The following is a 23,909-nucleotide window of genomic DNA, read 5'->3' on the forward strand; positions in this document are numbered from 1 at the left end:
ACACGCTGCGTTGATTTATCTTTACTGTTACCCAACACGCTGCGTTGATCTATCTTTACTGTTACCCAACACGCTGCGTTGATCTATCTTTACTGTTACCCAACACGCTGCGTTGACCTATCTTTACTGTTACCCAACACGCTGCGTTGATCTATCTTTATTGTTACCCAACACGCTGCGTTGATTTATCTTTACTGTTACCCAACACGCTGCGTTGATCTATCTTTACTGTTACCCAACACGCTGTGTTGATCTATCTTTACTGTTACCCAACACGCTGCGTTGATCTATCTTTACTGTTACCCAACACGCTGTTCGGACAGTTTCAAGATAATGTTCTAATCCTTTTGAATGAAGGTGAGTCACCACAGCACGTTTATCCAAGTAGAGTTCCTCAAGTTGAAGTAACATCTGCATCAATCAAGCAGACGTCAGAACAGAACTCCTCGGAGAGCTGTGTGTGTGTGTGTGTGTGTGTGTGTGTGTGTGTGTGTGTGTGTGTGTGTGTGTGTGTGTGTGTGTGTGTGTGTGTGTGTGTGTGTGTGTGTGTGTGTGTGTGTGTGTGTGTGTGTGTGTGTGAGACTAATTAAACCTTGTATGCTCCTCTTCTCCGAATCCGGCCTTGTCCTCGTCGATGAGTGGAGTGCTGTTCGTTTCTCCTCGTCTGTCCTGTAATTAAAACAGAACACTCTCGGAGGACTTTGGGGCTGTTTAATTGATGGGGGGGATGAGTTGGGAGCAGCAGCGCGTGGGAAGACGAGTGACAGAGGGCCCTTATCACCCCTGCACAGAGCCTGCATGCCAGCAAGCCAGCCGAATACAAAGTAGTACCCCTTCCTACCTAGTTCAATGTAAATAAAGCAGAGAGAGAGGAAAATAGAATATTTATATCTGGGGCTCCTAGCAAAGTCACCTTCTTTAGCCTGACAACCGTGTCTTTCAAACATGCAGAAGGGCCGTTATATATTACATTTAGTCTCTGTCGTTTTTACGTCTCTATTTATCAGACGCTTTTATTACAGAGATGTTTTTCCCCAAGATTGTTTCCTCCCTTGATAGATAGTTGTGTTTGTGCCCACAGATATTCTCCTGGACGATGGTTATGAGGGCAATCTACGCAAAGAGGGGCGCAGTGTCCGCATTGTGGTCACAATCAACAGTGGCTCCAATAAGACCAAGGTAACTAATGAGATATAGATGCCTAGAATAACAATGTGAGAATCTTATGCTGTCGTATGATCAGATGCTTCAGTACCAGCGCTTGACTTGGGCAGGAGCTCACCAGAGCCGAGTACCGGGACCTTCGTTTTTCTGTTCCTCTATTATATCAAAAGAATTTTGGAGCTCCTGCACCTTAAAACTTCTTACGACCGAGTTTGACAATAGCCAGTGAAAAATCAGAGCGCCAAATTCAAAACCACAAATCTAATAATTTCAATTTCTCAAACATAGGACTATTTTACACCATTTTATAGATACACTTCTCCTGAATCGAACCACGTTGTCCAATTTCAAAAAGGCTTTACAGCGAAAGCAAAACATTAGATTATGTTAGGAGAGTATATAGACACAAATAACCACACAGCCATTTTCCAAGCAACTAGATGCATCACAAATACCCAAAACACAGCTAAATGAAGCACTATCCTTTGACGATCTTCATCAGATGACACTCCTAGGACATCATGTTACACAATACATGCATTTTTTGTTTGATAACGTTCATATTTATATCTAAAAACAGCATTTTACATTGGCACGTGACGTTCAGAAAATATTTTCCCTCAAATACTGCCGGTGAATCAGCACAATTTACAAAAATACTCGTCATAAACGTTGATAAAATATTAAACTGTCATTCAAAGAATTATAGATGAACATCTCCTTTATGCAAACGCTGTGAAAGATTTCCAAAAAGCTTCACGAGGAAAGCACACTTTGCAATAATCTGAGTACTGCGCTCAGCAAAATATACTAGGCAATACAGATACCCGCCATTTTGGAGTCATCTAAAATCATAAATAGCATTAGAAATATTCACTTACCTTTGATGATCTTCATCAGAAGGCACTTCCAGGTATCCCAGGTCCACAATAAATGTTTTTTTGTTCGATAAACTCCAGAATTTATGTCCAAATAGCTCCTTGTTGTTAGCGCGTTCAGTTAGCTACTCCAAATGTAGGAAGCACGCGGAAAATGTCACGACGAAAAGTAAAAAAAGTTATATTTACGTTCGCTCAAACATGTCAAACGTTGTATAGCATCAATCTTTAGGGCCTTTTTCACTTAGAACTTCAATAATATTCCAACCGGACGATTCCATTGTCTTGAAAAACGTTTTGGAACACAGCTACCTCTCACGTGAAGGCGCCAATGAAACTGATGTCCTTCCCTGAGTCACCAACTTCCCAGCCTTCTTGTTCGCTCTCTGTTCATCATAGAAGCCTCAAACAACTTCCTAAAGACTGTTGACATCTAGTGGAAGCCTTAGGAAGTGCAAAATGAATCCTTAGTCACTGTGTGTTCGATAGGCAATGACTTGGAAAGATTCCACGCATCAGATTTCCACTTCCTGGTAGTATTTTTCTCAGGTTTTTGCCTGCCATATGAGTTCTGTTATACTCACAGACATCATTCAAATAGTTTTAGAAACTTCAGAGTATTTTCTATCCAAATCTACTAATAATATGCATATCCTAGCTTCTGAGTTTGAGTAGGAGGCAGTTTAATATGGGACCGTATTTCATCCGAAAGTGACAATACTGCCCCCTATGCGATTGGTGTCGTAAGAGGTTTATAAACAGTACCGGCAATCAAAATAAACACTGGCACCTATTTCAGTCCAAGTCACTGTTCGGTACAACAATTTTGCCACTTATTTTCATTCAAGTCTCTGACATCCTACATTTTCTAATTCCCTATCGTACACTCAGGGTATGCAAAGCCAGGAGTACCTCATTGGTTCCATCGGCGTGAGCGGAAAGACCAAGTGGGATGTGCTAGATGGAGTAATCAGACGATTATTCAAGGTAAAACCTCCTTCCCCCTGCTCACCATATGATCAGTCACTGACTGAACCCTACAGACCAAAAACCAAATATGAAGCACTCCATTTATTGTGTCAGAAAAAGCTCATGATATATGGTTCTTCATCTGTATGATTGACAGACTATTTCTTTGTTGTGGAAATGCATATGGATAAACACTGAGATGTTAGATAGAATGTGTCTTGATCTTAGAATTCTATTTGGCCATTTCCCCTCCAGGAGTACGTGTTCCGGGTGGACCCACTGACCAGTCTGGGGCTGAACTCAGACAGTATAGTCAGCTATAGGATGGGGGATGTGGTGCGGGCCCACGCCTCTGAACTGCCTGAAATGCTGCCCTGTGGCTACCTTGTGGGGGACAACAACGTCATCAGCGTCAACCTCAAAGGTACTAGGATGGCCCAGACTAACGGCATGATGCATTTCACAGTTTCTATTGTTGTGTGTTTTATGTATTACTGTACGTCCTACATCCTTTTAAGGACATGACCAAACACATTTCTCTCTGGTGGGATAATAAAGTTTATTAAATCAAAATAGCACAGATATAGAGGAAGGGCCTTGAGTCTTGACCATGAGACCTGACCAGGAACAACCCACAGCCCTACCTATAGGATGGCACATTTCCAAACATGACAAAATGGAACCCCAGAACGTTTAAATAGAATGTCCAAAAAATTCTTTATCCTGACATGACAATACCCTCATTTACTTTGAAAAGCACTTCGGACACTTCAGTCAATGTACTGCTCCTGAAGGGGCAAAGGAGGTGTTTTAAATGGACAAACATCGGCTTCCATTTTTATTCACCAGAGCTAAAAAAAAGTAGACAACACGTCCTTTATTTCACTCGCACGCTGGCTGCTATATTCCTGTGTTCGTAATGGCCGCTTCTCTCCCATAGTCACAACAGTGGCCATCAGCAGGAAAATGTAGTGGGCCAGGCCTGAACTGGGTGCCATTGAATCCTGTGTCAGCACTCTGCATTACAGTTGTGTTTTCACTGGAGGAGTAGTGTCCAAGCTCCCACCAACAGTCAATTATAGTTACTCTGCAGTCATTGAAGCTGAATTATAGTTACACTGCAGTCATTTAAGCTGAATTATAGTTACACTGCAGTCATTTAAGCTGAATTATAGTTACTCTGCAGTCATTGAAGCTGAATTATAGTTACTCTGCAGTCATTGAAGCTGAATTATAGTTACTCTGCAGTCATTGAAGCTGAAATATAGTTACTCTGCTGATCCTAAATCAGCACTCCTACTCTGAGCAGCTTGACACATACGCCACCTGACGTCCATAAACAATAATCAACTCTTCCCATTTCTCATGATTTATTTTATGTTAACATCATTTATTAGCCATCGCACAGTTGCACTGCATTTAATTATGATATTTTATGGGCTATTACCTGAGTGAATGAACTCAATTCATTCCATTTGTTTTAGAATGGCATGAATTGTATTCAGTCTACCATAGGTTGTGAGAGGCTATGTACCGTTATATACCGTTAACATGATAATATCCTGTATTATTAGCATCTAGTATCATCAGACAATCACGTCTCTCCTCCTGTAGGTGTGAAGGAGAACAGCATAGACAGCCTGGTATTTGACACCCTCATCCCCAAGCCCATCATCCAGAGATACCTCAACCTGCTCATGGAGCATCGCCGCATCATCCTCTCTGGCCCCAGCGGCACTGGGAAGTCCTTCCTGGCCAGCAAGCTGGCAGAGTTCATTGTCACCAAGTCTGGTCGAAAGGTCACGGAGAGCAACTTGGCTAGCTTCAACGTGGACCAGAAATCCAGCAAGGTAAGAAAACGCTCAGCCAAGAGTATTAAGGAGCTAGTCGCTAAGGAGTCGACATATTTGTCTATAAATCGCCTCGTTTGGCACTGTACAGTATATCAAGGACAGTGGTCCTATTTCAAAGACAAAGTAACACTCACTTTATGAATAATGGCCACATCTTTAAGCTCACTTTGTGTTGTTTCTGTGCAGGACCTGCGTCAGTACCTATCCAGCCTGGCAGAGCAGTGCAACTCTGAGGAGAGCGAGACGGAGCTTCCCACCGTGGTCATACTGGACAACCTCCACCACATCGGCTCACTCAGCGACATCTTCAACGGATTCCTCAACTACAAGTACCACAAATGGTGAGTATAGCTCCACCGGCACAGGAAGCAAGTCTAGCCGCTATAGGATGGTGGTGGTGTTGATGATGATGGGGGTGATGATGGTGGTGGTGGTGGTAGTGATGATGATGGTGGTGGGGATGATGATTATTATTGTGTTAAACTCAAATGCAACAGTTAGAGTTAATGTGAACACTGGGATTCTGTACCAACAACCATTTCCAGCTTTACTCATTACAAGATGGTCGTGGTGGTGGTGGTGGCGGTGGTGATGATGGTGGTGGGGATGATGATGGTGATGATGATGATTATTGTGTTTAACTCAAATGCAACAGTTAGAGTTAATGTGAACACTGGGATTCTATACCAACAACCATTTCTAGCTTTACTCATTACAAGATAATGCAATTCGTATTCTATTCAAGATAGTTTACCTTCTGTTCCTTGATAAGCACAATCAGTGTTGTGAAAGGAAAGGTAAATATCCGTATTGCCTCGCCCTGGTACGTAACTGCACTGTCCTCAGTATAATTGTTCTGTCTTGTCTGCAGCCCGTATGTGATTGGAACCATGAACCAGGGAGTGTCTTCCTCTCCCAACCTTGAGCTTCACCACAATTTCAGGTATGTGTACCTTCACCAACACTCAAACCAGGATTCAAAAGCTTCATTTGCTCTCTGCTTTGGACATATTCTTTTTCCTGTACAGACAACATATTCAAGCAGATTTTTGCTAACTAACGTTATTTTGGGGCCTTTTTCTTTTTTGTTGTTGTTGAAAACTCTGTTTATTCAGTTTTACACACAAGACAACACAAAACAATATAAATGATATACTCAACTAGAAAAAAGAAAAAGAAAAAAGAAAACCTTTAAAGATACCGTACTTTGGACAAGTTAAACACACCGGGCAGAAGGCTGCCAAGGTTAAAGGGCAATCTGTAGTACAGGTACAGAGCACACACCTCACCATTGTTCCTGTAAACAGACAAGGGATAGGGGTGGAGAAATGCAACCACCCAACCATCCACTGGACCAAAAATAAAGTTTACAATGCTTTAAAAAATATATATTAATTTTATGTAAGCGTGAACAAAAAAATAACAAAAAAAAACAGGGCGAAACAAGCTCACATTTTAGTCTCTGACAGGGCAAGATGAACAAGGCATCCGCAGGTCACATTCAATAAGAATCAATAGGCACATCATCAACCTTAATGCCCCCCCCCCCAAAAAAAAAACACAAAGAAATGCTCATCCAGCCCTTAATTCACAGGGGAGTCAAATACAGACTTATTTTTGTTTTAATATGAATGCCATCAGAAGATGGACTGTTTAAAGTAAGACCGGAATGGAGCCCAGGCCTCGTAAAACAGTTTGGGGTTCCCTCGTGTATTGAATTTAATTATTTATATTTTCAGAGAGCACAACACATCTCCCACCCAATATTTATAAGATGGGGGAGCTGCCATCTTCCTGTTCTGTTATGTTCTGATTATGTACAGTATTTCATCAGCATTTCATTCCTGCTTCCACTAGTAGAAACAATAATACCACCACCAGGCCTACTGCCACAAAATAGTTGTGTGGATGTCTTTCAAACCATGAAGTCAGTCAACTTCAGATATTACATATTAGAAAGTAGAATGAAAAAATTGTGGGGGGACGAATTAAGCTGCAATATGTAACTTTTTGGTGACTAACAAAATGCACATAGAAGTATTTATTATAGATCTGTCATTCTAATTTAAAGTAAGTTCTATATGAGCTATTTCTATGCTTCCCGTTAAGTTTCGTTTTTGCGTCTTTAACTTTGGTTTTGTACACCAGCTTCAAACAGCTGACAATACAATATTTTTGGTTATGGAAAATATTTCACAGCTGTTTAGATGATACAATGATTCTCTACACTATACTTGCTGGTTTTGTTACATAAACTGAAATAAGGTTAACTATTATAATTTTTCTAAACAGGCAATGGTGGAGTGATTTATGCATAGTGCATCTTAAACTTGGCTAATTAGCTTTGCTAATTTGACCTGATATAATTTTAGGCCTTAGACACCTGGTAATTTTTTATGTGACATATTTGAGGAGATAATTACATGACTAATGTGGCGACAGATATATTTGTCATTGGGTGCATGCAAAATCACACTGACATTCATTGATTAACATTTTCATCACACTGTCACCATGGAAGGTACAGGAAACAGCCCAGCATTTCATAAAATGCCATGAGGTCAAATGTGGCACAACCTCCACGCTGACACTGGCCTTCCTGACTATGAGTCGGAATTACAATATGGAATGATCAAACCAGAGTGCAAGCCTCAGAACAAGCAGTCATCTTTATTGTGACAACTGACAACAGAGCAGTCATCACCAATGGGGCTTTATTTGGGATACAGATTTCAAATATATGCCAAACATCCATCCCCCAACGGCCCTTATCTTTGGGCCAAACTTGCGTGGAATTTCCCTAATGCTGAATTCCAAATCGACATCTAATGCCATTCTCTAGTCACTGATCTGAAAGAATTGGATCTGGGTATAAGAAACTTGATGCTTCATCTTTTCTTTCCATAGGCTGATTGGAATAACCACCACATCCAATCATTTCAGGTCTACCGGAATCATGTAGCGGTGTAGCCTCCAATTCCATCACAGCTGCTCCATAGAGTGTGATGTCATACATGTTGTCTCGTCATCCTTTTCCCCCGTCTCCAGGTGGGTGCTGTGTGCCAACCACACAGAGCCGGTCAAGGGTTTCCTAGGCCGATTTCTGCGCAGGAAGCTGATCGAGACGGAGATCAACAGGAACATGCGCAGCAATGACCTCATCAAGGTCATCGACTGGATTCCCAAGACGTGGCAGCACCTCAACGGCTTCCTGGAGGCCCACAGCTCCTCAGACGTCACCATCGGTTAGACAATGCCCGCACGCATGCCCACACACACACTTTGAGTTCACATATTTCTAATGATATTTTGAACATTGCACACATGACACTTAATAAGTGTATTTTGGTGTTGTGACTTTGGCCATGTGAGGTAATGCCTTGCTCAAACTGAAAGGTGCTACATGGTCAATCAGACGTCTGCATTGGCCGTGCAGCATTTACAGTGATACGGCCTCTGCAGAAGTCAGGGCATTCATACTTCTTGCTCTTTGCTGAGCAGCACAGAGCTGTTGTCCAGGAAGTGAGTTTGTGTTTATGCAGGACCTGCCGCCCCCACCTACCGTCAACCAATCATGTCAATGCGGAGCTATACAGAGCCCTCCGGATTATTACAAATTTGAGAGGCGCACGGCGATGCGGTACAGAGCTCAATATAGCCTCTGCGTCACACCATCCGTACTGCGCCTCCGACCACATTTTCCAATCAAGCATGAATTGTCTCTGACCCCACAAAACACACTGAATGTGTTGTGTTCTGCCTACAGGTCCCAGGCTCTTCCTGTCCTGCCCCATGGATGCAGATGGCTCGCGGGTGTGGTTCACTGACCTATGGAACTACTCCCTGGTGCCTTACCTGCTGGAAGCCGTTAGAGAAGGGCTCCAGGTGGGTACAGACGGAGGTCAAAGGACACAAAGTAGAGGGGTACCGGTGTAGGGTGAATTTGCTCCTGTCATCAGCATCTATGATTTCTCCTTTCGCTTAACTCATTTCTCGTTTTGTGGCCACCATTACAGCTGTACGGCAAGAGGGCGGCGTGGGAGGACCCGTCCAAGTGGGTGAAGGACACCTACCCCTGGAGATCTGCCTCCTTGCAGCATGACAGCCAGGCCCTGCTCCAGTTACGGCCAGAGGATGTGGGCTATGATGGCTACAGCTCCTCCAAAGAGGGCGCCTCCTCCAAACAAGTGTCCCAGAGTGACACGGAAGGAGACCCACTGGTAAGGAGAAATGAAAACAAAGCCCTGAAATGCTGAAAGAAGGTCCAGTACGGGGATTTTGAATTTCTGAAGAAGGCCATTGAAAGCCAAAACGTCAGTCTTATAAGCTTGTCTAATAAAACTACGTGTCTTTAATGGTGAGCGAGTGTTGCACCTTTTCCTGTCCAATTATTTAATTTCCTTCAATCACGTTTCGGAGCATCGTTAAACATTATTGAACATTATTGAATTAAGTTTCTGCCCTGAACCCTTCTTTCAGCACTTCAGTTTTACTGTGGTCCAGAAAATATAGACATATTGGTTAGAGCGCTAGCACAACACAATGATTCAGCGCGGCAGGTAGATGTTGGGCCAGTAACCGAAAGGTTGCTAGATCGAATCCCCGAGCTGATATGGTAAAAATCTGTCGTTCTGCCCCTGAACAAGGCAGTTAACCCACTGTTCCTAGGCTGTCATTGTTCTCAACTGACTTGCCTAGTTAAATAAAGGTCAAATAAAAAATACAAAAATAAATAAAAACATGATGAAGACTGAAATCACAGGCATGTTCTAACTCTGATAGCTGATTTTAATGACCGTTTTATTTGTACAGTGATATGAAAAGAGTTTGCTAAGAGAGTTTTACGTTCACTGAAGCTAAGTGAAGTAACATGAAAGAGACCATGTTGGTGGACATAATAATAAGTAATAAAAAAAGAGACATCAGTGAGTAGAGGTGGAAGCCAGTTTCCAAGGATACCAATAACAAACGTGACAGCAGATGACCTTGTCTTTTGAAAGAAGAAAAGACAAAGGGGGATTTAAACACACACACACACACACACACACACACACACACACACACACACACACACACACACACACACACACACACACACACACCATTAAGCTCTGAAATGTCAGCAGCTCGTTATTCGGATGACTACACTTTAATTCCACTTTGTGCGTGATAAACAGTGTGGCAGGCGATTCCTGGGGAGTTGAATAGGAATGGGCTTTCTCTGCAGGCCACTTAATCCTCAACACATTACTGTGTAATCATCAGAGGAGGCCTGCACAGAGCTTCCCAGCCCTGGCCGCTCGCCTCCCTATAGGCCCACCAGGACCATTACAGGGAAAATGAAGACCGCTGTGCCAGGTGCTTTCCATATATGGTAGGAACGGGCCACTCCGTTCCTCAGGGGCTTGAGGATCGGCTGGTTTTTCATCTTTCTTTTCAAACCACGTCTGATGTAGACCTGAGGAAACAGGTGTGTGCACTTGTGTGCAATTAAGCGCGATGCAAGTGGAAAAAGCAGCTGACACTCGGGCCCCCTGGTGTCCATCTCTGATAAAGGACCACTGCAATGTCACCTTAATGATAATACCCAGTCTAAGACCTTGTAGTTGGGATAGTGGACTCTGAATAGCAATGTGGTGTTGGACCTCTTTTTGTTTACCAGTCTTTTTATTGGTTGTTTGTTTTCTGTGTTTTCCAGATGAACATGCTAATGAGGCTGCAGGAGGCGGCCAACTACTCCAGCGCGCAGAGCTGCGACAGCGACAGCGCCAGTCACCATGACGACCAGCTGGACTCGTCGCTGGAGTCGGCGCTCTAGACAAGAGCTCGGAGAGGAGACCTCAGATGGAGTGACGGAGCGGAGCGCTTTTCAGCGTGGCGTCAGCGAGACGTGGCGGCTCGAACACTTCCAGGCACCCCACACATAAGACAGAGAGATGTGTGTAGTCAGGAGATGTCTGTTAGCGGGGTCGGGGGGAGTAAGGCCTCTGAATGGAGTAGATTTTTGTGTATGGTGGTTGAGACACAGTCCTCCATTTCTCCACTGGATGTGGCATCCCAAAATGCAGGCTGCACGTACACAGTGAGAGACAATTATGTCTGTGGTTCTACACCATAAAACTGGAATTGACATTATAGTTTTATTTATGTTGATTCACAGTTGTTGTATTAACTACGGATGTTTACAAGGGCCAAATTCTGGTTTTGTTTACTAAGGTGCTGAACAAAAAAAGGCACGTATCCCTCCCGTCAAACCCTGACCTCAGACGAGCCACATGGTGCTGGTCCCGTGCTTAAACCTGTCCCTAGTTTACAGGCAACGCCAAGACCCTCCATACACCACTCGCCAACAAGCACAAAAAGAGCATTGTGTGTCGTCCAACCAACTGCTACTGTGAAACAATGGGCAAGTGCCAATGTTACCGTTTGATTTACTGCCAAGTGCACTGCGACGTGTCCATCCACATCCACAAACAGAGTCCTTTTAGGGTTTCACACTAGCAGACCAGTTGTTCACCCTTTCCTTAAAAGATCGACAGCACTATACCAACAGATGGGTGCTGAAGGGAGTGATGGCTCCTTCAATCCAAGGGCCAGGTCAAGAACAGTACAAGCCTGATATTGGTGCTTTCTCAATGCAAAGCTCTGAGACAGGGGGTGTATTACTTCAGCCTTTGGCTCCCTGCTGACCATCCTGAGTGGATAGGAGATTGACAGGAACACACACTTCCTGACACACAACCATTCAAATGAAGTGGACCCATATCGTGTCAGTGGGTGCTTTAATCTTAGTACAGTAAAGGAGAGTTTTATAACTACTTTTAGGCCAAAATATCTCACAAATCCTGTCAAAAAGTATGTTGCCCAAAACCATCCACTTTTGTTTCTGACAGTAATATTGTACAAGCATAATGGCTGTTATACTGTATTTGCAAGTAGAACTGACCAATTGTATAAAAGTTCAAAGGGGTGGGCATTTCTTTAGTTGTTGCTTTTACCCAGTTGAGCTGGGTTCACTTGAACTGTCATGAGCACAACCCGACCCTTTTGATTTTATAGCCTAAGGAGCATGTTTTAAGCTTTCTAGGGGGGAACATTTGAAGGAGACTTTTACTTTTACATAACAGCGTGTGGTAGGGACAGAAGCCATTTTGGATTTTGATTGTCCTTCCTCCATTAATGAGTGGGTTGGTTTTGCACAGTTAAAGTGGGGGTGTAAATAATAAAGTATTGCACAGTGAATCAGAGATGCATTCTTCCCTGTTGATGTTATATTACGCTTTAACTCGCTGAGAATTATTGTACGTTGCAAAAAAATACAAAATAGAAATGCAAAAACCAACAAGCTGTCAGAAACAGGTGTATGTCTTGTGATGATTGGTTGTCTTGCCTATGCAGGAGGCATACGATGTACAGTATGATATTATTATTTTTTAACGCCGTATATTAATGTTCACTAAATCACTGATTTGAGGAGCAAACCATTCAATTTATCAAGAAAAGCAAATCTGGTCATTGTCACAGATTTCCCTTTTGTGTATTCTCTGGAACTAGTATTTGGTGACTCATCCCCCTATTCAACAGGCAAAAATTCACTTCAAAGTGTTACAGTGTAACATTTATTCACTTCCCAAAGCATTACACTGTAACATTTCTGAATATACTTTCATTCAGTCTTGTATTCACCGGTTTTAGTAGAATCCGATTTTTTTTGTCATCCCATTCTGATGTACTGTTTGCCTACTGTTGTGCTATTTACAATTCCAAATAACAGGTGCTACTGGTCAACTAAATCTATCAGATTCCATTTTCTGCAGAAAATGTTGTCACAACCTCAGGACAAGCTCTTGTTGTCATCACTTGGCTGTGACAAATGTATTTTTTATTTTGTTTTTGCATGCATCATTGTTGGTCTACGCCATCAGCCTGCATCTAAACTTAGCCTCACACACACACACACACACACACACACACACACACACACACACACACACACACACACACGGATTGTCGGTAAGACATAGCTCCCCTCCAACACAGCAGAAATGTAGTCAGTCCTCCCTGTTCCCCTAGGACACCACCAGTTGCCTAGTTAACCAAATGTTTTCACAACACAGTGTACCATTATGTCATGGTGACGCCATAAAATTGCAATTACATCTTAGTTGAAAACATTGCATTTACTGCTTTGAGAGAAGAGTTTCTTTTTTGTTGAAACATTTGTCCTTAAATGTTTTATATTTTGTACATTTGTATGTAACATATCGTGTAAATAGACAGAGACAGCGATTTAAATCATCTGGAGGGATTTTGTAGTCTTTGTAAAGCCCTAATAAATGGTATTTGGTGTCACATGAGCAAACAATGCGTCCTGTTCTATCTCATGTCTCTGTTCATTTTTTCTCCACCATATCTTTCCTCTGGTACAGACTTGGAGATATCCCAAACAAATGTTAAGACACACAACTGGTCTTGACTTTATTTACGGTCGCTATTTGCTAGTGTGCAGTTTTATTTGAACATACATTTGTTTGGGATTGAACTTTGTTCCTGCCAGAACCAGCACCTGTATCTGGACATACAGCTGTGGACAGGGTTTCCACTTAGTTCTACAACTATGCCTAAACTTAACATGAACCTATCCCTCATAGAGAATCATGTTGGGGATGGAAGGTGCTGGCTGGGTAAAACTATTGTGCCCAATGGATTATGCCACTATAACCGATTACTGTGCCACTCCAGAGCTTTGCCAACAAGTGTTTGTCTATCATTCAGCTTTGGCTTACCTATCTGTGTCAGTGAGCTACTGGATGAGTAATGGCCAACCCTGTGAGCCACTCCAGAACTCTGACCACAAGTACTCTTGATCAAATACACCATATTTGAAATTCTAAAAAGCTCACTTGTAAAGGAGTGTACGTTCACATTATGTTGCTAGTCCAACAAAAGCCGGTCGTCAATGTTCACTAAGATGTCAGCAACTTCAGTTCCAGTTATGTTAAATGGACAATTGTTATTAACAGGGGTTCCTTCAAATGGGCTTTAATTGATTTTAAAAAGTTTATTTCTACAAGTACAGAAGAGGAATGATTAGTAATTATAATACAATATCACATATAACCAATAATACAATATTACAATACATTTATATTATGAACTGCTATAATAGTAAGCGGTTACATTGATAATGGGAGATTCTCAATTGTATCCTTCTTGCGTCCTCTCTCCTTGCCGCCTCCTCAAAACCCATTGGATGAGAAAGCCAGAGGTCCCGCCCCTCTGACCCTTTCTTCCATTGGGTTTTGAGAAGGGGGCTATGAGAGAGGACACGAGGAGAATGCAATTGAGAAAAGACCCTTGAGTTATAACTGCCAGTAGTTACATGGGGAAACCTGACAATTCATTGGAACCTGATTGGAAGGATTGGGGAAGGATTGGGGAAGAAGGGGAGTGTGAGTGAGGGTTGGAGGTCGGAAATGGCGGCGAGTAGTGCAGACGAAATGGAGGAAATGGAGAAAAGGTTGGTGAAACAACAGCTGTGCTGGAATGAGGACAATATGGGTGTCAGTTCTGATGCTATGGAGCAGGAGGATGAGGGTCAAGGACCGGAATGGTCAGTAGTGGAAAGACATAGGAAGAAGAGAGATCATGATACAGAAAGTAGTGGATTTTCTAGTAAAGAAAGCATAAAGAAGGCCAAGGTAGGAAGCAAGAGTAATGAAGTGTTGGAGTGGAAATGGTGATGGTGTTTGATGAGACCACAGGGCCTCACTTACACCCTATCTGACGAACTAATGCCGTAGAGAAAGAGGAAGGTGAAGTGAAATTAGCTCGACTCATTGGAAATGGTAGATTGTAAATATTGTGTGGTAGTCAGGCTCAGCAAGAGAAGATATTGGAAATGGAAAAGCTTAATGGGAAGAAGATTAAAAGCCATGCCCCTGGTGTTTATGCTAGATTGAGGGGAGTCATCACTGGGGTCCCAATATCTATGTCCACAGATGATAATTAAAGAAAATGTGAAGGCAGGCAGAGTGATTGAGGCCAAAAGGTTGTTCAGTAGGAAAGAGGGTCAAAGAAGTGAAAGCTTATCAATGATGTCTTGCCGGGAAAAGTACAGATAGGATTCCTTAGTTTCAATGTTAGAGAATTTGTCCCATATGCACTGCAGTGTTTTAAATGCCAAAGAATGGGACATGTAGCTGCTCATTGTAAAGGAAAGAAAAGATGGTGGAGGGGACATGATTACCATTACAAAGTGTGGAGGGGACATGATTACCGTGAAAACAATGTGAAGGTTAAGTACTGTAATTGTGGGGGAGAACACAGTGCAGCATTTGGTGGATGCCAGTTACAGAGAAAGGAGGATCAGTCATGATGTATCATATGCAGAGGCAGGTTCTGATGGATCTACTGAGTGGACCTACTGTCAGATTGATGGATCTTACATGGATGTAGCTGTAGTGAGTGGATCTACTGTCAGACTGATGGATCTTACATGGATGTACCTGTAGTAGTGGACCTACTGTCAGACTGATGGATCTGACATGGATGTATCTGTAGTTGTGGACCTACTGTCAGACTGATGGATCTTACATGGATGTATCGGTAGTTAGTGGACCTACTGTCAGACTGATGGATCTTACATGGATGTACCTGTAGTAGTGGACCTACTGTCAGACTGATGGATCTGACATGGATGTAGCTGTAGTAAGTGGAGCTACTGTCAGACTGATGGATCTTACATGGATGGATCTGTAGTGAGTGGACCTACTGTCAGACTGATGGATCTGACATGGATGTATCTGTAGTTAGTGGACCTACTGTCAGACTGATGGATCTGACATGGATGTATCTGTAGTTAGTGGACCTACTGTCAGACTGATGGATCTTACATGGATGTATCTGTAGTTAGTGGACTACCTACTGTCAGACTGATGGATCTGACATGGATGTACCTGTAGTTAGTGGACCTACTGTCAGATTGATGGATCTTACATGGATGTAGCTGTAGTGAGTGGATCTACTGTCAGACTGATGGATCTGACATGAATGTATCTGTAGTGAGTGGACCTACTGTCAGACTGATGGATCTTACATGGATGTAGCTGTAGTGAGTGGACCTACTGTCAGACTGATAGATCTGACATGGATGTATCTGTAGTGAGTGGACCTACTGTCAGACTGATGGATCTTACATGGATGTAGCTGTAGTGAGTGGACCTACTGTCAGACTGATAGATCTGACATGGATGTATCTGTAGTGAGTGGACCTACTGTCAGACTGATGGATCTTACATGGATGTATCTGTAGTTAGTGGACCTACTGTCAGACTGATGGATCTTACATGGATGTATCTGTAGTTAGTGGACCTACTGTCAGACTGATGGATCTGACATGGATGTATCTGTAGTGAGTGGACCTACTGTCTGGGCTGCTGTTTCTGATGGTCCTGGCATGGTTTGGAAGCTTATTCAGAAATCTTGTGCTCATGAATGTGTAGTGTCAAAGGGCACTTTGATAATGAATAAAGTTGACTTCAAAGCTTTTATTGGTAAGGTTATCAATACGAATCGGGTTGTGGAAAGCAGAAATGCCAGGTTGAAGGTTATTGTGGAGACGGCAAAAGAGATATTGGGGGTAATAGATGTTACTGTTGAAATGGTTGTTGACATGCTGAACAATCCTAAGGGTGGAGTGATTCAGCATGATATAACGTTTAATGGGTTGGGGGAGGGGGGAGGGTGTGGTAGAAGTTAGTGATTTATTTTGTTTTGAATTTTATTTTCATGGTAGTACAGACTTGGGCAGATCATGATTGATCGTACATTCCAGCACAGTAGGTGGTGACATGCACTTTAAACATTTGTTTGCAGACCGCCATGATATCATAGAAGAAGAAGAAGAAGAAGAAGAAGAAGAAGAAGAAGAAGAAACAACTGTACTATAAGCTCCACTAGGTGGAGGGGGGCGGACGCCTCGGCGGAAATGGAGTCCCTAGAGAAAGCAAGAACAAGATGCTTGTCAGGAGTAGTACAGTATTATCATAAGGAGACGTATACTTGGAAAATGGAGGAGGAATGGAGGGAAAAAGAGAAGGAGAGGAGGTCTAAGAGAGAGAGGGAAGAAGAGGGTGAGCTTGAGTCATAAAAATTGTGGGGAAAAGGGAGATGGTTTGTTAAAGAATGGTAGAAAGTGTAAGCAGAGGGAGCTGAAGACAGGAGGAGATATGGAAGTGAATGAGGGTGAAGTATCGGAGGTGGTATGTGTGGTGAAGTTATTGGAGACCGAGGTATGCTCCGAGGATCAGGAAAAAGATGAGTCTGTGACAGTAGGAGTGAAGTTTATGGAAAAAGTGGGCTCTTGCCTTTTGGCTGATCAATTTGTGGTTTCACAGTGGGTGAAAAAAAGAGTTGGGTAATGTGGAATCGGTGAGGGTAACCAGAAGTGGTCTAGTGATAATTGTTTGTGTTTCTGTTGGTCAGAGGGAGAATGCACTCTAAAACGAATGGGGGCAAGAAAAGTGAATTGTTTCACTCTCAAGAAAAGGGCACCAATGAAAGGAGTGATAACTGGGGAAGCAGTAAATATAAAAGTTGATCAGCTGAGGGGAAAGATTCTTGGTGTATGTGATGCTCGTCGTTTGATGCGATGCAGACAGGGTGGGGAGACTCAGACTGGTGGGGAAACAGAAGAGTCATTGTCTGTTCTTTTGAGTTTTGAAGTTGAGTCTTTGCCCCGACAAAGTGAAGTTAGGATATATAAGTTATCCTGTATGAGTATGTGCTGAATACATTACGATGTTACAGGTGTCAGGTTTATGGACATGTGACTGGGGGGGTCAAGCAGTGTGGGAGGAGGAGTAAGGTGAGAGTAGTGTGCAGAAGGGTATGAGACAAAGGAATGTGTTAAGTGATATAAGTTTCAGTAAGATTGGATTTTTAGCATGTATAGCAATGGTTATCAACTGTACTGCAGGGATGGAACGGAAGTCGCAGAAAATGTAGGTTGTGGTGGCAGCTGCAGAGTGGTATTTGGGTGTGCGAGACTTGACATCAGAAGAGTTACAGGATGTGTTAAGTGGTGATGTCCCATCCTTTCTGGATGATGGCATGAGGTAGGAATAAATACATTTAATAAGTGGCGTAGGGTGGTGTTAATTTAATATAATTTTTTTAATGTGTGAGTGTAATGTTAGATGGTAGGGTATTTATTTAGTACATTTTTATTTTTCAAGCAAAGTATAAGGGAGTTGTACTCCAGTCTAGTAGGTGGCGGTAATGCAACAAATTGGATGCCAACCGCCGTTAAACCTCGAAGCAGAAGCCACTAGGCGGAGGCAAAGAGTAAGAAATAAACAGGGCTACGATAGCACTGGGGCGGTGCTCTTCAGTCCACACACTTCCTGAAAATGCGCTCGGAAGAGAGTTTGGACACGAAAGGAGCTTTGGTATCTTTACCAAAACACTCATACTGGTTTGACTTTTGGCTGTTTGTGATGTTTGACATCACATTTTTCCTCGTTATGTATTTCATAGTTCCCTAGCTAAAATGGTAAGTTTGAGTACTACTGCAAAACCCCAGATAGCTAGCTACAAATGAGACTTGCTAGGTTTGGTGGCTAAGGAAGTGATCGTGCCAGTAAAGTTTGTTGTGTTAGGGCACACCCTGTGTATTTTAAAGTTAGCTAATTTATCATATTAAAAAATATATATACAAATACCACTTTATCTGGTTGCGTACCTGAACATGTGTATTCAAGATGATTAATAATTTGTTGAATTGTATCCCTTGCAGGAGTGACTTGGAATTCTACACTTGAAGTCCTGCCCCCTTTAACCATGATCGCCTGAAATGATCTATCTTTAAAAAGGAGTGTTTACACCACTGAAGTATAAGGTTTACACGCCTCGACCAGATTGACGCAGATTGGTATTCAAATGATATTGGATGTCTTCCTTCGTTAGGCCCATGTTTTGTTTTTAACTGCCCACATTTTGGTATTATATGGAATATTTACCAGTATTGGTCAGTATGTCCAGAAAATAGCTAAATTCTGAGACCATAACATTTGAATATGCCTGTTGAAAACAAGACAATGATTTGTGGCAGTCTATTTAAAATGTGAAACTCAACTTCAAGACAACACCTCACTCTGGATAAAAGTGACAACTAAATGACTGCAACGTCACAAGAACTGCAGGTTAACATGATGTAGCTAGTAGATTAAAGTGTGCTCTTTCTAAAATGTGTATGTCTGATTTGGATGAGACAAATGAGAAGGCGACTTGATTAAGCCACTTAAACATGATGATTGAAACAATATTAAAGCAATAAGGGGAAAGAGATGTATTCCCGGTCTCTTGAACAAAGATCCTACTGAAACTACATCGGCATAAACCAGAGATCTGTAATTCCATGTTGTCTGGAATAAAAGTGATGTACACTATGAGAAAACGTATGTAAATCTCTAAGTAAACATGTTTTTTTTTGGTCACATTCTGAGATGGGCATAGGGGAATCATATTTACTAATACTTTTGACAGTATGTTTTATACAAATATACAGTTGGTTTTTGTATCTGTGTTTTTGTAGTAAATAAAGACAGCTGGAAGTTTACACCAGAGTCGTGCCAATGTCGTAGGTCGGTAGGTGGCAGTATAAGCGCCTTTTCACATTGATGGACCAGAGAGGAAGGAAGATAAAAAAGAAGAGGAAGAATGCTAGCCTGCCAGATAGTGGATAAGCTAAACTATTATACTCCCAAATGTCTTTCTGGGTTTAATATAAACCAAACTAGTTAATTAAACTTATATAAGTCACAACTCAATTATCCATAATGATGGAAATCTGTGTCACGACAAAACCAGTGGAGAATGCAGGTTCGTTTAAAAGAAGTACCTAGCTAACGTTGGATAGATAGCAACTTGCGGCTACTGTTAGTTGTAGCAAAGATATAGACTGTCTAGGGTGGACCAGCCATTGGGGTAGACTAGCTACTAGAAGATGGATCGAATAGATAAAATAGTTGGGCCACTGATTCACATTTTAGCTGCATCTTTATTTGCTAGCGTGAACTCAAGTTATGCCTCCTAACCCGCACTACCAATAATTATTGTCCAAAGATTGTCTCATCTCTCACCAAACTCAATGACCAATTTTTGCCCGTAGATATCTTCCTCCCGTTATCCTCTTTGCGCCTGTTGATACCACCTCTGAGGCTGCTCTCTGCGGCCATGTGGCAAGTAGCTCAACGAAGAGATGTCATGGATTATGAGAAACTAGAGGAGTTCGTCGGCCTTGTGACAGCGACAGTTCCAGACCTGTTGAATGAGAAACAGAGGGCCAAGCTTCTTCTGCGGCTGCGAACAAGGGTTAGTAGCGAATACAGTTAAAGATGTTGTTTTTGTAAACTGGAACCCCTAACAGCAGTGGTTTGGACAGTGTGTTTAAAGCCATCTCTGATTAAAACGGTCTTTATCTTGCGGTTTATGTAGCTGCTGATTGGTTAGGTTCTGTCCATTTTCCTGATTGCATGGGGGTTGTCCATGGTCCTGATCAGTTGGGTTCTGTCTATTGTCCTGATTGCTCAGGTTCTGTTGGTGGTCATCATTTGTTGGGTGCTGTTGTCTACTTTCTTGAATACTGTTATTCCTTTCAGGTGATACTAGAGTTGTGTTCCGCTGATCATACAGCTGATATCCAGATCATCCAACCCCACCTGGACAGAATTCGTCCCCCTGGACACACAGGGGTAAGTAATGATACTCTGTGGAGAACAACTGTTCAATTTGGCCAGGGGCCATATGTATCAAACTTCTCGGAGGAGGAGTGCTGATCTAGGATCAGGTCCCCTCTGTCCTTGTAATCCTTTTCATTGTGATATAAAAGGCTAAACTGTTCCTAAATCAGCTTACTTTGAGATGCTTGATATATATGGCCCCTGGTCTTTATGGAACCGCCTTTGCCATTCCTATCATTTGAAATGTGCTTATTTAAATCACTTATTTGCCTAGGATAAGAGAATTAAAACATTGACATAATGAATAAGCAACCGTCAGATCCTTTGCACCAATTAGCTTGCGCTAATTTCCAGTGCTTGTTCCTATATGTCAAGGCCATCAAGGACTGCAGTGGTTTACTGTTCCCTTATCACTGATAAGTTCTATTTCACAGAGTGGAGATGCTGAGGTGGATGCAGAAGAGGCCATCTTCCTGGAGCTCATCCAGACTTTGCTGAAAGACCCAGCGGAAAGAGAACACTTCTTCCAGGTCAGTCTGCCTCCATCATATGTTAATGTCTCTCTCTCTAGCTTCCTGGTTCTGTTTAGTAACCAAAGACAATATTTACAGTCCTTGGAATTATTGCCCCGGAGGGAGGTTTCCCATAGGTACAGATCTAGGATCAGCTTCCCCGCCCCCAATCTAACCTTGACCATCAGTGGGGTAAATGCAGAACTTCACCGTACACCAATTATATCACCATCTATCTTGATTCCAGGAGGTGTTTCCGGCGGAGTACGGCGCCAGCTATGACACAGATATGCAACTACTTGTGTGGGAATTCCTTTCTAAACTGGAGAAGATACTGCCAGTACCAGACCTTGGACAGGTACCACAAAGTAACACCTCACTAGGTCACCTTCAGCTGGGTTCAAGTCACCTTCTGTTATTGTATTGTGAAAATCCTGCAGTGCTGACCATGATGGCAACATTTAGATTGGTTAAGTTATAGGAGGGTAATATCTTCTGTATCTTATTAGGAGAAGATATCCAAGCTGTACTGTCACTTTCTGCACATAACCTCTGCCTTATAGCCACTGTGGGGACACGCTGTTAGCTGAGGTGCTAGCCATCTTCTTCTCTGGTTTTCTTGAATGGGTCTAGCATTTTGTAACGTTTCCCGGTGTGAAAAAAACCATGTCAACTTTCCAGCATATTGTCACTCGTTTGCATCTCTGCTCCTATAGACTGTGTCATGGCTCAGTTCTGCTCCCTCTGTCCTGGAGGATTGTTTGCAGGCCCTCTCTCAACCTGAGGACCTGAAATCCCTGCTGCAACACCACACATGTCTTGAGAACTTGGGCACTCAGAGTAAGGAGGAAATATTGAATGTCTTTCTCTGCTACTACATATAATAAAATGTGGAGACTGGTATGCCTTGTTAAAAACAACCACCTAATGCTTGTGCTGCCTCTGTTAAACTATTAGTCTCCTTTTCCCATTGTATTCCTTCAGGTCACACCGTTGAGATGTCTTCCCAGGTCTTTGCCTGTTCCCAGTGCCCATTCTTTCACATGCAGGAATCCTACCTCCTCCAGCACATTGAGCGAAATCACCCAGAGGAGTACAGCAAGCTCCAGAAAACTGAAGAGAACCCAGCTCTTCCCAGGAAAAAGTTCCCCCGTCCTGAATTCCCCAAGCCTTTCCCTATCCACGCAAGCTCTGAACCCGGTGCTCACACGTGCCACGAGTGTGGAAAGACTTTCACTCGCTCGTCAGATGTGACCAGGCACCAGCGCATTCACACAGGGGAGCGTCCGTACACCTGCAAGGAGTGCGACAAGGGTTTCAAAAATTCCTGGGATCTGACGAGGCATCAGCGGATTCACACCGGGGAACGGCCATATATCTGCCCTCAATGTGGCAAGGGGTTCACCCAACTGGGCCTACTGTCCCTGCACTTCACCAGAACACCTTGCGGCCAGAGTGCTGATCCCCCACTACAGTCCACAGAGCAGCAGGAGGAGCCGAATGACAAAGGGAGTGGTCAGTACAAGTGTCAGAAATGTGGGGCTAGCTTTGACACCGTACTAGAGCGGCTGAAGCATAGGCAAACCCACGTGGTGAATCGCCATTACAAGTGTTCCCAGTGCGAGAAGATCTACGGCCGCCCGTCTGACCTGAGGAGACATCAGATGAAGCACACCGGAGAGAGACCCTTCCCCTGCGCAGAGTGCGGCAAGGGCTTCACTCACGTGTGGCTGCTGAACAAGCACCGGCAAATCCACACCAAGGAGCGGCCGTACCCGTGCCCAGAGTGCGGCAAGAGTTTCACCCAGTTACAGATACTGAACAGACACCAACTGATTCACAACGGGCAGAGGCCTTTCCAGTGCTCCTTCTGCGAGAAAAGCTTTACTCAGCTCGCGGGCCTGACGAGACACGAGAGGATTCATACAGGGGAGAGGCCATACCTCTGCACCGTCTGTCAGAAGACCTTCTTAACACATGGGGAGCTGGTAAGACACCAACGCAGCCACAGCGACTTCAGACCGTTCTCTTGCTCTCAGTGTCCCAAGAGCTTCAAAACCAAGCGTGCACAGAGTGAACACATGAATACCCACACAGGGGAGCGACCGTTCTCTTGCGCACACTGTGGGAAGGAGTTTGCCAAGTCTACTTCCCTCATAAGACACAACCTGATGCACACAGGGGAGAGACCGCATCAGTGCGCTCAGTGTGGCAAGACCTTCCTTACCTCTGGGGAGCTGCTCCTCCACAGGCGAATACACACAGGGGAGCGGCCATACCCGTGCTCGGTCTGTGAACGGAGGTTTAGGTGTTCGTCAGACCTGACCATGCATCTGCGGACACACACAGGAGAGCGCCCATACTCCTGTATGTTGTGTAAAAAGTGCTTCTCCACCTCAACGCGTCTCAAAAGGCACCTGCGCACTCACATAGGGAAAGGTGTGTAATCATGGCGAGAACCTTCGAAAATATTGTCATGTATATTAATTTATTTTCCAAATTATGTTTATGGACTGGATTACTGAATAGTATGAGGACACAAAATATATGCATTTTACTAAAACTCAGCCTTACATCATGCCTCTATTAAAAAATACAATTATGCCTTTAATTCACATTAAACATTTTATTTTAATACTTGGTGTGGAATTTTTCTTGGCTCATCTCTTGTATTTCCCTGTTAACATTCCAACACAAATGTTGTACACACACATTTTTCCAACAGTTGACCTGTTAGATCAGCCCACTGGAAAATAAAGGAAAGCCAACGTTTCGACAGCGAAGCTACCC

The 23,909-nt window shown here is 43.1% G+C and overlaps 2 protein-coding genes across 16 annotated transcripts in view; both read left to right on the top strand.

The window, feature by feature from the left end:
* Positions 1 to 12,288, top strand: part of LOC106576581 (neuron navigator 3) — a 416,631-nt gene extending 404,343 nt beyond the window's left edge. For all 15 annotated transcript variants that reach the window (XM_045700121.1, XM_045700110.1, XM_045700113.1 and 12 more), the window contains 10 exons: positions 1,082 to 1,179; positions 2,934 to 3,029; positions 3,267 to 3,435; positions 4,626 to 4,861; positions 5,051 to 5,205; positions 5,736 to 5,807; positions 7,913 to 8,109; positions 8,631 to 8,749; positions 8,881 to 9,084; positions 10,563 to 12,288. In XM_045700121.1, the coding sequence (XP_045556077.1) occupies positions 1,082 to 1,179; positions 2,934 to 3,029; positions 3,267 to 3,435; positions 4,626 to 4,861; positions 5,051 to 5,205; positions 5,736 to 5,807; positions 7,913 to 8,109; positions 8,631 to 8,749; positions 8,881 to 9,084; positions 10,563 to 10,682 (1,466 nt within the window). In that variant the 3' untranslated portion in view covers positions 10,683 to 12,288. The remainder of the gene's footprint in view (positions 1 to 1,081; positions 1,180 to 2,933; positions 3,030 to 3,266; positions 3,436 to 4,625; positions 4,862 to 5,050; positions 5,206 to 5,735; positions 5,808 to 7,912; positions 8,110 to 8,630; positions 8,750 to 8,880; positions 9,085 to 10,562) is intronic.
* Positions 12,289 to 18,178: 5,890 nt separating this feature from the next.
* LOC106576582 (zinc finger protein 2 homolog) lies at positions 18,179 to 23,754 on the top strand. Its single transcript, XM_014153811.2, has 8 exons — positions 18,179 to 18,419; positions 18,663 to 19,747; positions 20,037 to 20,239; positions 20,527 to 20,619; positions 21,042 to 21,137; positions 21,367 to 21,477; positions 21,836 to 21,959; positions 22,104 to 23,754. The coding sequence occupies exons 2-8, from the start codon at positions 19,705 to 19,707 to the stop codon at positions 23,564 to 23,566; spliced, it is 2,133 nt and encodes a 710-aa protein (XP_014009286.2). The 5' UTR covers positions 18,179 to 18,419; positions 18,663 to 19,704; the 3' UTR covers positions 23,567 to 23,754.
* The last annotated feature ends 155 nt before the right edge of the window (positions 23,755 to 23,909 follow it).

The sequence above is a fragment of the Salmo salar genome, chromosome ssa17, assembly GCF_905237065.1.
Source record: "Salmo salar chromosome ssa17, Ssal_v3.1, whole genome shotgun sequence".
Lineage (NCBI taxonomy): Eukaryota > Metazoa > Chordata > Actinopteri > Salmoniformes > Salmonidae > Salmo > Salmo salar.

Bases quoted from the DNA above. Each gene is read 5' to 3' on its own strand.
- LOC106576582 (XM_014153811.2), top strand. From the start codon at position 19,705: ATGATGGAAATCTGTGTCACGACAAAACCAGTGGAGAATGCAG. The intron at 19,748-20,036 runs GTTCGTTTAAAA...TTTTGCCCGTAG, and splicing joins AAAACCAGTGGAGAATGCAG to ATATCTTCCTCCCGTTATCC. The intron at 21,960-22,103 runs GTAAGGAGGAAA...GTATTCCTTCAG, and splicing joins TGAGAACTTGGGCACTCAGA to GTCACACCGTTGAGATGTCT.